Source organism: Hyla sarda, chromosome 2 (genome assembly GCF_029499605.1).
Source record: "Hyla sarda isolate aHylSar1 chromosome 2, aHylSar1.hap1, whole genome shotgun sequence".
In the NCBI taxonomy this organism is placed as follows: domain Eukaryota; kingdom Metazoa; phylum Chordata; class Amphibia; order Anura; family Hylidae; genus Hyla; species Hyla sarda.
The window spans coordinates 427,182,787-427,200,421 of NC_079190.1; the positions used below are offsets into that span (position 1 = coordinate 427,182,787).

The window sequence follows — 17,635 nt, forward strand, 5'->3', positions numbered from 1 at the left end:
ACTCACCGATCACAACCGATCACTGACGAAGTGGCTAGTTGCGTGATACGGCCTGTGGCCCATCTTCTGAACTCCTTCCAGATCCATCTGCCGCCTCCCTGCATAGGCTGATGTGGTCTCCAGATTAAGAAGTCCGTCCTGCCAGCATTGTGATCAGTGAGTGCTCCGTGGTTTTTTCCTTTTTTGTGTGAGCTTGTACTGAATGCTTTATTTCTTTATGCAGCGCCACCATTGAGCCAGCTGTCCTGTACACCTGCTTCCATGATATACACACTGGTATGACATATATGAACAGGAATAATGCTAGTGCCGACTGCTTTGATCTCTGAGGGAGGGCAAATTAAGGAAGAACTTTTTGACATACCCCTTGGCTATGCTGTGAACAATAAAATAGCTGATTCCTATGCTAAAGCTGTAACTTTGTGTCACTTGCCCGGCTATACCAGTTGTAATATTTAGGTATCCGTCATAAAAAGGGTAAGTAGAATGTTCCTAGTTTCTGGTGTTTCTAAAGATGGCCATACACTTTATGTTGTTTTACCAACAATTCAGCAACATGGCAGACTAAACTGGCAGATCTGGGAGAGTATAGAGCAGCTTGTGCCAAGGGGCGTTCAGCTAGTCATCCTATATGCTTCTATTTTCATCTAACTGGAAAAATCCAACCTAGTGGATTACATTTTTGGCATAGAGTAGCCTGCCATCAACCATCACAAGCAAGAGATCATGTATTGTCAGAAGAAGAGGCCAAAACTGCCCAACTATTGTCCCATGTCAAAAGTTTTGATCAGTCAAGGTCTCAGTGCTTAGAACTTTACTGATCTCTAGATATAGTTGGAGGAGCATGCTTCACCATCCTGCCTGGTGCTCATTATGACTTACTGCAGGAGGCGGGCTTCATAGACCTATAATGGAGCCCATCTTTTGCAGTGAGTCGGAGAAAGTGCTGAGCCAGGACTTAAGCGTGTTCTTCTTCTTCTGACGGGTCCATACTTTTAAAATGTCAACATTTTTAAGAAATGACACTGAGTAAAAGGGAATCTGATGAAGCAGTTCAATCATCAGGCTATAGAGCAGAATGATGAGTGTGTATGTATATGTGTATGTATATGTGTGTGTATATATATATATATATATATATATATATATATATATATATATATATATATATTGTAAGGATTCCTCCTTGGGGATTAGCTCCGTGATCGACCTGGACACTGCCACGGGACACGTTTCCACTCAATAAACCCGCAGGACAACGGTTATTCATGCAAGCCTGGCACCTTGCCAGCTTTATTTAGACAGGTTGCAGGGAAAACAAGCATAACACAGGAACAAAATAAAATCCTAGACCGTCTGGTCACTGACTACATATATCAGCATGCCCTGACTACTATCTGGTGAGCTACCTCAGCCAGTTAAACATGTGACTCCTGCAACCTTCTACTCACAGTTCACACCACTTCTTGGACCACTCACAGATTCCAGCTGTGTGCTTCCTCAACAGGGTCTGAGTGTCTCCCCCTACAGCGTGTGCTGTTTGCCAGGGAGAGCCCCAACTATTGTTTCTTTTCCTTTTAAACACACTTTCCCTTCCTGATACCTCATTAATCAGGCCACAGGTGGAGCATTTTCTAGAGTTAGAAAGGGAAATACACCCTTTCCTTGCCATACTGCCACAAAATAAATTATATATGTGTGTGTGTGTGTGTGTATATATATATATATATATATATATATATATATGTATATAATAGGAAAAGGATATCTCATTTACCCATGCTCATTCTGCTATAAGTAGTCAAGTGGGTGGTCCTACTCATTGATTGTATAAATAAAAAGAACTAGGGAATGCGCTCCGTAGTGTGAGATCTTATGGTCAGGGGGGCCAAACGCAACAGTGTGAATTGCGCTTACCAGATAAGGTTGCACTCCTTTCTGAGTACAACCATGGATCTGAGCGTGTGGATAGAATGGAGGAGGTCTCTGCAGCTGCTCTGCACCAAAGAATAACGATAAAACCAGAAGTCCTTCAAAAAACCAGCAGAGTAATGGAAGCACTGAGACCAGGATCAAAGTAAGGATTCTTTATTCCCACAATGCAACGCGTTTCGCGGAAGTTCCGCTTCATCAGGCATCCTGGTCTCAGTGCTTCCATTACTCTGCTGGCTTTTGGAGGACTTCTGGTTTTATCGCTACTCATTGTTTGACAGCTATATGGTACAAGAATAGTGGTTATAGCTGATTGCAGTTTATCTATGGTAAATGCAGTTTTACACATAATATGATGCAGAATACACTTGAAAAATATTTAAAATTTTTAAGAGTATAGAATGTTTCAAATTTGATATTTTTTTTTATATTTTCCAGTAAGATACCTGAAGAAGGCCTGTAGCTCCTGTATCTTACATGATGAACATTGCCTAGATTACAGAAGGAAAGTTGTTGTCTAGTCTATATTAATCCTGTTCTATAGCAGTTTGATGGACCTGGGCCGGCTTCCATCAATGATCTTCTGTCATGTGCTCTTGTATAAAGCCTCCATTATCTCTGTAGAAGGAGTTCTCATTTCTTGCTGGAACTTGATGAAGTAGGTGGGAAGGGCAGGTCACCCTGGGGTTACCAAGAAATGACTGAATTATATGTGAATGTGTCACTCTGTGGAGCAGGCATGCATTTATATGAGAAGATCATGCGTTTTCTTGACCTGAAGCAAGTTTGTGTACCTGTAGTGAATGCATGACTTGTCATGCAAGAGATGCTTACTCAGCGGGATTCCCAGAAAACCAAAACATGTAGTTCATTTTATATATATATATCTTTCTTCACCAGATACTTGTTCATTGATAGCAGAAGACTGGTGGATGAGAACACACACACATTCATGTCTTCTTTTACTGTCTAACCTTATGTTTATATCGCGGTTTAGTCAGAGACGTAGGGAGATCATGTCATATACTGTACCTCCAATGTGTCCATCGGGCCTGTTCACATCATGTTTGCACTGTACGTTTTGGAAATACCGCAGAATATTGTCAAAAAAGGATGCTAGGCGGATTTTAGAGCTGGGCGGTATGACCAAATATGTGTATCACGGTATTTTTGTAACTTATGGCGGTTCCACGGTATATAACGGTATTTCTTTCACCCCCCCCTAAATCATGTTACCCGCCAGTGCTGTTCGGCTCCCCCCGATTAATTATCAGCCCAGCAGGGTACTACTCACATATGTCACCCACAAGCACTGCCCTCCTCCTCTTTGTTGCGGGCCTCCGGCGCTGGAACTCTATACTGTACGCCAGTGGTTTCCAACCTGCGGACCTCCAGTTGTTGCAAAACTACAACTCCCAGCATGCCCGGACAGCCAACGGCTGTCCGGGCATGCTGGGAGCTGTAGTTTTGCAACAGCTGGCGGTCCACAGGTTTGAGACCACTGACGTACCACCCGCAACAAAGAGGAGGAGGGCAGTGCTTGCGGGTGACATGTGAGTAGTACCCCGATGGGCTTATAATTAATTGGGCGGCGGGGGGGGGGAAGAGCAGAACAGCGCTGACGGGTAACATGATTTGGGGGAGCAGAACAGTGCTGGCGAGTAACATGATTTGGGGGGAGCAGAACAGCACTGGCGGGTAACACGATTTGGGGGGAGCAGAACAGTGCTGGCGGGTAACATGATTTGGGGGGAGCAGAACAGTGCTGGCGGGTAACATGATTTGGGGGGAGCAGAGCAGTGCTGGCGGGTAACATGATTTGGGGGGAGCAGAACAGCGCTGGCGGGTAACATGATTTGGGGGGAGCAGAACAGTGCTGGCGAGTAAAATGATTTGGGGGGGAGCAGAACAGTGCTGTCGAGTAACATGATTTGGGGGGAGCAGAACAGTGCTGGCGAGTAACATGATTTGGGGGGAGCAGAACAGTGCTGGCGAGTAACATGATTTGGGGGGAGCAGAGCAGTGCTGGCGGGTAACATGATTTGGGGGGAGAGCGCTGGCGGGTAACATGATTTGGGGGGAGCAGAACAGTGCTGGCGGGTAACATGATTTGGGGGGGAGCAGAACAGTGCTGGCGGGTAACATGATTTGGGGGGAGCAGAACAGCGCTGGCGGGTAACATGATTTGGGGGGAGCAGAACAGTGCTGGCGAGTAACATGATTTGGGGGGAGCAGAACAGCGCTGGCGAGTAACATGTGATTAGTTCCCCGATGGGACAGCGCTGGGCTGATAATTCATTCATTCCCAAGGGGGAGGCGCCCAACCGGTATTGCGATATGGGAAAAATTCATATCGTGCAGCACAAAAATTTCGGTATTCGGTCTGAATCGGTATACCGCCCAGCCCTACTGTACCTTACGCTCTAAGGAGCCCATTGACTTTAATGAACCAAACCTAGTTCATTCGTGACCAGCGTTGTGTGTGGCACATTTGAGCCCCACACACAGAAACCGTATACGTTCAGGAAATAGACTGACCAGAATCACTTATTAACTACATTCAGTCCTTAAAAGTGAGCCGGTCTTTTTGAATATGTTGTGGTATACATTGCTAGGGCTAGTTTTTGACTAAATGCAGCCTTGGGCAAAATTAAGAGTGGGGCCCATTGGTAGCGCAGTTGAAGAACGCTGTGTTCCGCTCCCTGAATGGTGCTGCATGTTGCGAACCCCAACTGGCTGCAACCGTGACCTGCAAATGTAATAATCCATCCCTGATTGATTTCTGGCCGCAATAATCTTTGGCCCACAAAGTGACCCTATTCACATAAAATAGCTGAGATGCAGCCTGATTCAGGGAGTGCTACAAGAGTATATTTGACCACGTAACCGATGTCAGTCACTATAGCCTGGCCTAATAATGTCACTTTTTGTACTTCATATGGTAATAGTGCCCGCACACATGTAAAACAGTTATCTCCTCAGTGCTGAAAATCTGTAATGGCGCCCTTTTTGGCCTCACACAGTAATAGTTCTCCTCTTAATGCCCCTTTAAAAAAAATTAAAAAATAAAAAATAAATCCCCCATTGCAGAGCGTGATTACAGGCAAGGAATGGTGACTAGTTTTGTTCTGCTCCCTAACCTAATGACTACTTGTGGCCAATCTGCATATGGCACATGAGTGAATTAAACTATAATTTCTGGTATTTTAGATAAGTCAAACTGCGCTGACATGGTAGGCACACTTGTAATAACCTCTATAATGTGGACCCAGTGGTTTTACTGTATACCCTAAAGTCTGCTGACAGAGTTGGAGTCAAAAATTTCTATGGACTGCACCTAAAACCGACATCCGGACTCAACTGTCCATAGTTTCCTATACATCCAGCATTTGCAAGGGTGTCCCTTTAGTATAGGCCAAGGCTATGTTCACATGACAGAATTTCTGCCATTGCACTCAAATTCCGCACAGAAAAGCAGACTCCAGATTTTTCGCAGTTTTACGGAAATTTGGACGGAATAATGTGCAATAAATTTTGGTGGAATTATGCAGCAGAACTTTGTGCAAAAATTACACCCTGTAAACCTAGCCAAGGCCATTATTTTTCGGCATGCCTTTTTTCCCACTCAATAGGAAAGTGCCTTCTGTTGCACTGATTTATATATCAGGAGATCCATTTAAAGAAGAAGTATAATGGGCAAAAACCTTTCCCCTAGATCTCCCATAGACATGAATGGAGGGGGCGTGTTGTGATGTCACGGAGGGGGCGTTATGTTATGACACATCTCCAGTCTCGGTAGCCCGGAAGTTTCCAACACTGGAGATGCAGCCCCGCATACAATGCGGGTGCTGCAGGGAGATCGTGGGGTGTCCCAATGGAGGGCCCCCGCGATCAGACATTTTATCCCCTATCCTCTGGATAGGGGATAAAAGCTTAGATCCCGAAATACCCCTTTCACTAATCTCTTGGACAAAGGGTAGGTTCACACGAGCTGGTGAAAGCCCGCTCTATGCTGTCTTTACATGTGCCTGCTCGTAGTGGCAATACGCCGCTACGAGCAGACACACTGCGATGTGCGAGTCGCAGTATACCCTCACATCGCGGGAGCTCTCAGCCTAGCTCAGGGTAGGGAGATGTGTGAGTACGCTGTGCACATTGCTGCAGTGAGTCTGCTCTTAGCGGCGTATTGCTGCTACGAGCAGGCACATGTAAAGACAGCATAGAGCGGGGCCTTCACCAGCGGTTCCGCAGCGTAAAATCCGCTGTAAATCCGCTCATGTGAACGTACCCTAAGGCTCAAACACACTGTAAAATTCAACATGCCTGATCTTCCTCTTCCCCCTCATTTGTCATCCCCTGTCCTTTGGGGGAATATTGGGAGAAGACCAAACACACTAGAAGAATGGCAGATCCTGTTGAAATCATTGGGTTCTGCTGACCTATACCTAATATATATGGCCAGTTTTAGCAACCATAAATTATAAGCACTGTGCAAGAAGAATATTAAAGGGCATTTCTGCCTTCAGTTTTTCTATGTTAAAGGGGTACTCCGGTGGAAAACACCTTTTTTATATATATATTTTTTTTTTTTTTTTATCAACTGGTGCTAGAAAGTTAAACAGATTTGTAAATGACTTCTATTAAAAAAAATCTTAATCTGTCCATTACTTATCAGCTGCTGTGTGCTCTACAGGAAGTTCTTTTTTTTCTTTTTCCTTTTCTTTTTTTCTTTTCCTTTTCAGGAACTGTCCGGTGCATGATAGGTTTGCTATGGGGATTTGCTCCTGCTCTGGACAGTTCCTTACATGGACAGAGGTGTCAGCAGAGAGCACTGTGATCAGACAGAAAGGAAATTCAAAAAGAAAAAAACTTCCTGTGGAGCTGATAAGTACTGGAAGGATTGAGATTGTTTAATTTGTAATTTACCTATGTTTAACTTTCTAGCACCAGGGAGTACCCTTTAAAGGGAACAATCAGTAGATTTTAGCATATATAATGCTTGCCAATGTGTTCTATATGCTAAAATGATTATCCTCACCATCCCCGGGTGGATGTTTGTGCCCCCAGGAATGTTGAAGATATTAAGTTATAAATTCCCTCCGGGCCACTGGGTAAGAAGTCCCCTGGCAAGGGACTTAGACTCACCAGCTCCGTTCGCTGAGGCAGTGGCCCCGCCCCGACTGCTTGAATGACGGCTCGCGTCACTGCTCTGCTCCGTCTGCTTAGGGACAGAGCGATGATTCGAGCAGTCATTCAAGCTGTCAGGGGAGGCCACGGCCTCAGCTAACGGAGCTGGTAAGTATAAGTCCCCGTCCAGGGGACTACTTACTGGTGGCCCAGGGGGACTTTATAACTTTATATCTTCACCATCCCTGGGGGCACAAACGTCCCCCGGGAATGGTGAGGATAATCATTTTAGCATATATAGCGCAAGTCAAACTCCTATTCAGGCTGAGTAACATTGTGATCACTAATGGTATAATCCCTAGGTTCTCAGCCAGTGTTACCTTGAGGGGGGGGGGGGGGGGGGGGGGTTGGGGGTTTCGGGTTACATGCCATGTCTCTATAGTTTAAAGGGGTTCTCCACCATAAGGTGATTTTAGTACGTACCTGGCAGACAGTAATGGACATGCTTAGGAAGGATCTGCGCTTGTCTTGGGGCTAAATGGCTATGTTGTGAGATTACCATAACACTGTGGATAGCTTTTTGTAAAATGGTATTTCATGTTTGAGTTTTCTTCTTTGCCTACAAATCCCATAATTCCATTTTCCTTCCTCCCACACATCAGCCACCCCACCCATTGAAACATAAAGCTGCATCCATTCAAAAGACCTGTGGTTTTCAATCAGGGTGCCTACAGCTGTTGCATTAGTTGCAGGTTGATCTCTCTCCCATCAAGTGATCCCTCCACCCATTGAAGCAGACAGGCTCCCTCTCATCAGCCGACTAGTGAGTCAGGTCTCGGCCGCATTGCAACCTGGGAAAAATCTGAGACAACAGTCATTTTATATGCTGGTAAAAATAAATATTGGGGTGAAAATCACAGAAGAATTGTGAGAAAACCATCACACACAGGTACAGACACTATATTATGAACTACACTAACTTCACAGCCCCTGTAGCATAGTCAAATAAAAAAAATCCTGAAATAAATAGGCAGTACAATGCATGCTCAGAGCACTGGGGATACTTGGCTTAGAAACAATGAGAAACACTGGTTTAATATACATTTCCCAGTGGCTTAGAAGTTTACATATATGTCAATGTTTGCATTTGGTAGCCTTATATTTACGTGTGTAAACATTTAAGATCACCTTCCACCTTTTTTATTGTTGATTTATATCAGTGGTCTCAAACTGTGGCCCTCCAGATGTTGCAAAACTTCAACTTCCAGCTTGCCCGGACAGCCGTTGGCTGTCCAGGCATGCTGGGAGTTAGTTTTGCAACATCTGGAGGGCCATAGTTTGAAACCATTGATATAGATACTTTTTTTTTTTTTTTACCTGTTTCCTTCAGAATCTTCACAAGGACGCCTGCTGCTGTTCTTGAACTGATTTGTATTCTTCGCACCAAAGTACATTCACCTAGGAGACAGAACACGTCTCATTCCTGCACAGTATGAGCCTACGGGTTCCCATGGTGGTTAAAGGGGTACTCCGTTGGAAAACAATTTATTTTAAATCACCTGGTGCCAGAAAGTTAAACAGATCTAAAAAAGGATTAAGATTAAAAAAATCTTAATCCTTCCAGTACTTATCAGCTGCTGTATACTACAGAAAAAGTTATTTTCTTTTTTAATTTCCTTTGTCTGACCACAGTGCTCTCTGCTGACACCTCTGTCCATGTCAGGAACTGTCCAGGGCAGTATAGGTTTGCTATGGGGATTTGCTCTTGCTCTGGACAGTTCTTGACATGGACAGAGGTGTCAGCAGAGAGCACTGTGGTCAGACAGAAAAGAAAATAACTTTCTCTGTAGTATACAGCAGCTAAGTACTGGAAGGATTAAGATTTTTTAATAGAAGTAATTTACAAATCTGTATACATTTCTGGCATCAGTTGATTTAAAATAAATGGTTTTCCACTGGAGTACCCCTTTAAACTTGCATTATGATTTGACCACATGAACCGGTTTACCTTCAGCCATTTGGAAATTTACAAGGATGCACCAGACTTGTGAAGGTCCACGCAATTCTTTTTTTAATGTCTTAGCTGATATTTCTTTTGATTTCCCAGTAGGCCCAAAAATCCTTGCCACAGATCACCCCTAGTTACCTCACGGGATGTCAGCCTATTATAAGCTTCTAAGGCCATGATGTTGTTTTTGGAAAATGTCTAATCTATTTTAGGTTCACGGTCAAGTTGGTGTATGCAAACTTCTGACCCAGTGGAATTTTGCTATAAAGAATTCTAAATAAAACATTTGTTGGGAAAAAAAAACAAAAACTGTCCTGTACAGAGTAGATCTCCAAAACAACCTGATTAACCCCTTCAGGACATCTGTTTTTTTCCACCTCACCTTCTAAAAATCATAACGCTTTCAATTTTCCACCTACAGACCCATATGAGGGCTTGTTTTTTTTGCACCACCAATTATACTTTATAATGACATCACCACAAAATCTATGGCAAAACAAAAAACAAAATGCCATTTTGTAACTTTTGGGGGCTTCTGATTCTACACAGATCCACTTTTCGGTAAAAATGGCACCTTATCTTTATTCTTTAGGTCCATATGATTGAAATAATACCCAACTTATATAGGTTTTATTTAGTTTTCCTTCTTTTAAAAAATGTTAACTCTTTGTACGGAAATTACCGTAGCATGTTTAAAAATTTCCCCCTCTGACCCCCCCTTTAACTTTTTTATGTTTTGTTTGAGGGCTCATTTTTTGCACTGTGATGTCTATTTTTTTATCTGTACCATTTTTGTTTTGATGGGACTTTTTGATCGCTTTTTATACATTTTTATATAGTGTACAAAAAGTGACCAAAAATACTCAATTCTGGACTTTGGTATTTTTTTTTTTTAACGTATACACCAGTGATGGCGAACCTATGGCACGCATGCCACAGGTGGCACGCCGAGCCCCCTTTGGGCACGCGGCCATAGTTCACCATCAGCCCATTCGGGACATCCCTGTGTCCCGAAAGATCTTTCTGGGACTCAAGGATCTCCCTGTTACCTTTCTGTGGCCCCGCCTTAACTTTAAAAAAGCAGGGCAGCCCGGAGGTAGCGCACGCAGGGACATCACTGACGTCCCGTGCGTGCGCCCATAGCAACAGTGGAGCATCGACGAGTAGGACACGTGGGCATGGTATGTAACCTGCGCGTCATCTTCAGTGTTCCGACCAGCACTCCTCCGGTCCCGGGACCTACTGCTACGGCGGATCGGTGGTCTGAACACTGAAGTGGGGCAGTACACAGGCATACAGCCTCCAGCCATACACTGTATATGGCTGGAGGCTGTATGTCTGTGGGGGGACTATATTGCACCTTATGTGGGGGGACTATATTGCACCTTATGTGGGGGGAACTATACTGCACCTAATGTGGGGGGAACTATACTGCACCTAATGTGGGGGAACTATACTGCACCTAATGTGGGGGGAACTATACTGCACATAATGTGGGGGAGCTATACTGCACATAATGTGGGGGGAGCTATACTGCACATAATGTGGGGGGAGCTATACTGCACATAATGTGGGGGGAGCTATACTGCACCTAATGTGGGGGGACTATACTGCACCTAATGTGGGGGGACTATACTGCACCTAATGTGGGGGGACTATACTGCACCTAATGGGTGGGGGGACTATACTGCACCTAATGGGTGGGGGGGACTATACTGCACCTAATGGGGGGGGGGGACTATACTGCACCTAATGGGGGGGACTATACTGCACCTAATGGGGGGGGGACTATACTGCACCTAATGGGGGGGGGACTATACTGCACCTAATGGGGGGGGGACTATACTGCAAGCCTAATGTGGGGGGACTATACTGCAAGCCTAATGTGGGGGGACTATACTGCAAGCCTAATGTGGGGGGACTATACTGCAAGCCTAATGTGGGGGGACTGTACTGCAAGCCTAATGTGGGGGGACTGTACTGCAAGCCTAATGTGGGGAGACTGTACTGCAAGCCTAATGTGGGGGGACTGTACTGCAAGCCTAATGTGGGGGGACTGTACTGCAAGCCTAATGTGGGGGAACTATAAACTACCAATTTAAAAAAAACAAGTTTGGATCATTGAACTCTGTTGTGTTCTTCTTTAAAAAAAAAAAAAATGTTAATTAGTTATGGCAACTGTGTGCGTTGTTTTTTCTAAACTTAAACCTCAGTATTTTGATTTAATTGCTGTGCTGGCACTTTGAGGGAAAAAAAAGTTGGCGTGCATTACGGTTTGGGCACTCGGGCTCAAAAAGGTCGCCATCACTGGTATACGCCATTGACCGTGTGGTTTAATTAATGTTGTATTTTTATAGTTTGGATATTTATGCACGCAGCGATACCACATGTTTATTTTATTTTTTTTATGGAATAAGGGGGTGATTCAAAGTTTTGTTAGGGAAGGGAACTTTTTTCTTTTTTTTACACTATGTTTTAGTCCCCATAGGGGACTATTACATACATTCTTCAGATTGCATACACTGATCAATGCTTTTCCATAGCATAGCATTAATCAGTGTTATCGGTGCTCGATTGCTCCAGGCTGCTGAGGCTTCCTGGCACCAATTGGACAGCGAGGAGGCAGGTAAGGGCCCTCCTGCCGTCCCGTCGGCTGATGGGGACATTTTCACCGCGGTGGTCCTGGGATGTTTTTTACATTTTAGAAGCCGTGATCAACTTCGATTGCAGCATCTAAGGGGTTAATGCCGGACATCACCATCAACAATCTGGTTAATGCAGAAACTACTATATGGGTATCACTATAGTATGGGACCTCCACCAATCCTTAAAGGGGTACTCCGCGTTTGTGTTCCGAACGCTGGAGCTGGGGCCGGGAGCTTGTGACGTCATAGCCCCGTCCCCTCATGACATCACGCCCCGCCCCCATGACGTCTCTCACGCCCCCTCCCATAGACTTGCACTTGCATTGAGGGGGCGGGGCATGACAGCATGAGGGGGCGGGGCAAACAAACTTGCCTGCCAAGGTGATCTGCCAGGTTGGATTTTTTTTCCCCACAGTTGTTGGCCCAAACTTCTAGTGTGTGGCATTATCGACCGAACGCTGATCATCTTTTACCGCTTTGCACAAACCCATTCGGTTTTATATTTTTTTTAAGGTACCTTCCTGATCCCTAGATTCGCAATTTGATGTACTACCCACATTTCAGCCGATAATTATTTTATTTGTTTGGCGGCTTTAAAGGGATTCTTCACTGATGCTTCTTCCCTATGGTGGGACTACAGCACGGCTCAGTCAGTGATTAGGGCTGTGCTGCTGTTCCTTGCACACTGGGTGGTCAGGAACACCAATATGTCTACGTAATGCCAAAGAGACCTCTGTCCCTTCGTTTCCTGGATTATTAGGGTTTCCAGAGTTCAGCGTTCTGCCCATCAGAATTTTATGATACATTCTAGCGATAACTTTCTGTTCCAGAATGGTTATATTACTCCGCTGCTCAACGTTTGGAACAAACTGTTCCAAACGCTGGAGCAGGCGCCTGGACCTCGTGATGTCATAGCCCCGCCCCCTCAGGACGTCACCACAACCCTCCCATAGACTTGCACTGAGGGGGCAGGGCTATTACTAGGGATCGACCGATATCGTTTTTTTAGGGCCGATACCGATAATCGGTGGAGGTTAGGGCCGATAGCCGATAACTTATACCGTAATATCGGTATAAGTTATCGGCTATTTATCCCCCGCGACACCGCTGCAGATCATTGATTTAAAGCGGACGCTTTAAATCAATGCACTGCAGTGGCTTTTGCGGTGCCATAGACCGCCGCCGCCGCCACCCGCTACTCTCCCCTGCCTGTCCGGGGGTCCTATCACCGCCACCCCCGCACCGCTCCCCCCACCGCCGCACCACTCCGCACCCCCTACCGCCGCGTCGCACCCCCACCGCCCTGGCCCCATTGCCTCCCCCATCCCCGGTTTTCTACTTACCTGTGCCCGGGGTCCACTCTACATCTGGCTCCGGTGGCGTCCTCCTGAGCTGTCACTGTGCGCACTGACGGTCATTTCGCGCACATGACGTCACTCGTCATTGCGCACAGCGTAACGCAGGACGCAGCAGGAGCCAGAAGTAGCATGGGCCTGGGAACAGGTAATAATAAAACCGGAGATGGGGAGGCAATGGGGCCGGGGCGGTGCGGTGGGGGGTGCGACACGGTTCGGGGGGGGGGCGGACGCGGTGCGGCGGGTCGGGGGGGGGGGGGGCAAACCGATAATCTGTTGATCCCTAGCTATTACATGACGAGTTCCTGGCACCTGCTCCAGTGTTCGGAACAGTTTCTTCCAAACGCTGAGCAGTGGAGTACCCCTTTAAGACATTAACTGAACAGGCTGTGGTTGAGCTGTTCCTATAGGAGCCGTGTTGATAATATAGGCCTGTGGTTGACTATTGCTACCCTTGGAAATGGCTGCTAACAAATCAAATATGTAGAAGATGCTCATTGTCTGCACAATTGTTCGCAGGTCATTTTCATTCGCTTTAGTGAGCGCATCTTCTGTTTTATGAGGGGATATGTTGGCGGCTGTAAAATAAATGCGGCTTCCTGCCTGGATATTTGCAGCTCTGATGTGTTTAGTTGAGGAACAAACAAAAGTGATGGCCCGTTTTATTAATACAGTGGCGTTGGTAATTGTTGGTTTGCCCGCTGATGCCTAATCTGTTGTTGTTCTTCCTCCTGTCACAATCTGTCTGGCTCCCAACCGTTCCGTCTCATATAATAGAAATGTTGTATCTCCGGTTTGAGCCAGCAGTTCTGTCCCCACCAAGTATTTCTCTTTGATGTGAGGTTATATTTGGTTGTATAAATTATTTGTGTCTGTAATATCCTTCACTAGGAAATAATCATGCCTCTGCATCTCCTGTCAGTCCTGTCCGGCTTTTAGCCACTTTGGTTTGACCTCTGGTGGGTATCTGAGCGCCGGGTCACCACTGTCTGTGCAAACACAACCCTTTTAAAGGGGTACTCCCCTGGAAATCATTTTTTTTTTTTTAAATCAACTGTTGCCAGAAAGTTAAACAGATTTGTAAATGACTTCTATTAAAAAAAATCTTAATCCTTCCAATAATTATCAGCTGCTGAAGTTGAGTTGTTCTTTTCTGTCTGGCAATAGTGCTATCTGCTGACATCTCTGCTTTTCTCCGGAGCTGCACAGAGTAGAAGAAGTTTGCTATGGGGATTTGCTTCTACTCTGGACAGTTCCTAAGACAGGTGTCATCAGAGAGCACTTAGACTGAAAAGAACAACTCAACTTCAGCAGCTCATAAGTACTGAAAGGATTAAGATTTTTTTAATAGAAGTAATTTACAAATCTGTTTAACTTTCTGGAGCCAGTTGATATATATAAAAAAGTTTTTTTTCCTGCATAACCCCTTTAAATAAACAGAATATGCTGCAGAGTTTCTCTTTTGCACTTAATGTAAGAATCTGCAATTCATTTTTTTTGTTGTTGTTGCAGAGTTTGCAGTTTTTTTTTACTGTTGCAGATTTTTTGTTTTCTCATCTGTACAGTTTGGTGCAGAGCGTTCTTCCATCCCATATGGATATACCTTCAAAGAATTGCCCCTGATACTGCTTAATTTACAAAGTCTCCTATAACAGTGTTCTGCTGAACTGTAGTACAAATAATATTTTTGTAATGTATAACAAGGCCAGTTATGCTTCCATATTGTGGGGGCCTCATGTATAGCCCTTGATTCCAACTGGGGGGCTGCACATTACATTCATTGCCTCATGTCTGCTATTTGCATTGAAGAAGTGGTTGTAGAGTGAACATTATGGGAATGTTCTGAACATCTGACTAATGGCTTGTGATAGTTCCACCAGTCCGACTTCCATCCATTTTATACCTTAATCTTTTACTTTTTGACCAGGTGGCTTGCTTTGAACTGCTTTGCTTACTTTTGTTTCTAAGTTTTTTACACTATTTTATGTAATGTTTTACTTATACCTATTTTCCTTTACTCCACAGATCCAGGTTGGGCCTCCATAAACCGGGGAGTGTTGATCTGTGATGAATGCTGTAGTGTGCACCGCAGTCTTGGGAGACACATCTCTATTGTCAAGCACCTCCGACACAGTGCATGGCCGTCTTCTCTATTACAGGTTAGCCTGGTACAAAGTCATGATAGGAAGTTATGTCATGTACAAAGATTGCATTTGTGGAAACTGTATTCGTGGACCACTATTGATTTTACAGCATCAAAAGCTTTTGCTCTTACAATAAGAGAACATTCTAAAGAAAGAGTCTTGGAGGTAGTTTATCATTGTCTGTGTAAATCCGGTTCTTTTTACCCCGTTTGCCTGGGCGTCCATCATTTGTACTTCCCACGTTTATCAAAGAGGTGCCACGTTCTTCATAAATAGCAAAGTAGTTCAATGTAGACACGTTTCTAAGTGTTGTCCGGGCTGGTGTGAGATTGGGCAAAAATTTGTAAAAAGTTGCAGTCAAAATGCAATTTGCAACTTTTCGACCCGTAAAAATATTTTCTTTACCTTTTTACCACAAAAAACAATGCTTAACCCATGATAACCTCACCCCATTGAGTAGAATGTTCAATGTGTTTTTAATCTCTCCCCCCCCTCCCCCCCTTTTTTTTTATAACCATACCTTTCTCAAAAAGTGGCAGAAGCTAAATACAACAAATTTTGGCTATAGGCTATTAGGGTATATTGGTGTTTTAGATACCAGCCTACCTTGAGTGAAAATCTGCTATTGGTGTTGTACGTTTTTCACAATTTAGTTAATAGACCAATAGTCTTGTCCATCAGGGTGTTGGACATTTTCAGGCTTAACCCAACTTGGTTGAGAAGCAGTCTCTGTGCTTGCAGCAGGCTGAGATGTGCAAACCTGGCATTACATGGCACTTGTCAGTAGGCACTGCTCATCACCTGTCCAATACCATCTGTACAGTGAAGCATGGTGGTGGCAGCATCATGCTTTGGGAGTGTTTTTCATAGGCTGGGATAGGAAGACTGTTCAGGGTTGAGAGAAAGCTGAATGGACCAAATTACAGAGATATTCTTTGAAAATCGGAACCAGTGTGTTCTGGACCTGGGCCGAAAGGTCTCCTTCCAATTTCGCATAGCACACAGTCAAGACTACTAAGGAGTAATTTAGGGGCAACTCTGTGAACATCCCCTCGTGGCCCAGCCAGGGTTCTAACTTGAACCGAATTAAACATCTCCAGAAAGACCTGAAAATGGCTTCCACCAATAGTCCCAATCCAACCTGATGGAGCTTGAGATGATGTGCAGAAAATCCCAAATCCAGCTGTGGAAACCTTGTGACATCATACCCAAGAAGACTGGCGGCTGTAATCACTGCCAAATGGGTTTCCACAAGTATTGAGTAAAGGGTCTGAATAACTGTCAATGCAATAGTTTTATTTTCCTTTTCAATAATTTACCAAAAATCTTAAGCTTTCTGTTTTATTTTGTCATTATCGAGTATTGATTGCAGAAGGATGGGCCGGGCCGCACAAGATCGCAAAAGTGAACGGGTCTAAAGACTTTGCCAATGCGTGATGTGATGTATGTGATGTTCTGATGTTCTTTTTTAATAGAAGACCAGGTCTGAGCCATAGTAGTTTGTCCAGTAGTGGAATTGACACAGAAAAAGGTGCAAATCTTTGCATTTTAGTTTTTTTCTATGCTGGTTCCACTCCTGGTTTTGGTTAAAAACACTGAGGAAAATACTGAGCAAACTACTGTGCGTGAACAAAGCCTAATACTGCATTGTTTGGGGTCACATTTTATTATGCAGAGCAGAGAGCATGTTCTGGCCATTCCTCCGACAATACACAATTTCCTATTGTATCTAGAAGCATTACTCATTCTGTCCACTGGCACACAGGCCGTGCGCAGCCCATGGCTTCCGTTATATAAGCAGACAGTGGTAACTCTGTTCTAGTCATGTTCTCCTGATAGATACAGAAGACTCTGACAGTAGCCGCACAGAATAAAAAATAACTAAATAAAATAAAAAAAAACAAGCGGTCACATTTGTCTGTCTGAGGGACTCTGGTCTCTAGTTTATCACACTACAATGCCTTGCAGAAATGTCTGTCCGCTCTTCTTGGGCAAAAATATTCTGAAGCTCAGTCAGATTAGATTGAGACCGTCTATGAACAGCAAATTCTTGCCATAGATTCTTGTTTGGATTCATGTCTGGGCTTTGACTGAGCCATTTTGGGCACATTAACATGCTTTAAAGGAGAAGCATCATGTAGAAAAGCTTATCCTCTAGTCAAACGATTGGGGATAAGTTTTAGATCGCTGGGACCCCCCCCCCCCCAATCTCCTGTACCCCGGTTCTCCCCGGGAACATAGCGTGTTGACCCCCACGCGAAACCTCAGCTGACACTCCCCCTCCATGTATCTCTATGGGAGAGCCTATCGCCGGCTCTCCCACAAAGATACATGGAGGGGGCGTGTCGGCTGCTTTGTACAAGGGTCAGCACGCCTCCTTTTTGGGGACTGCCAGGATGCTGTGCAGTAGATCGTGGGGGACCC

General features: G+C 44.7%; 1 protein-coding gene across 3 annotated transcripts in view; it reads left to right on the top strand.

The window, feature by feature from the left end:
* GIT1 (GIT ArfGAP 1) overlaps positions 1 to 17,635 on the top strand; it is a 155,161-nt gene that overhangs the window by 50,514 nt on the left and 87,012 nt on the right. For all 3 annotated transcript variants that reach the window (XM_056559014.1, XM_056559016.1, XM_056559015.1), the window contains exon 2: positions 15,093 to 15,226. In XM_056559014.1, the coding sequence (XP_056414989.1) occupies positions 15,093 to 15,226 (134 nt within the window). The remainder of the gene's footprint in view (positions 1 to 15,092; positions 15,227 to 17,635) is intronic.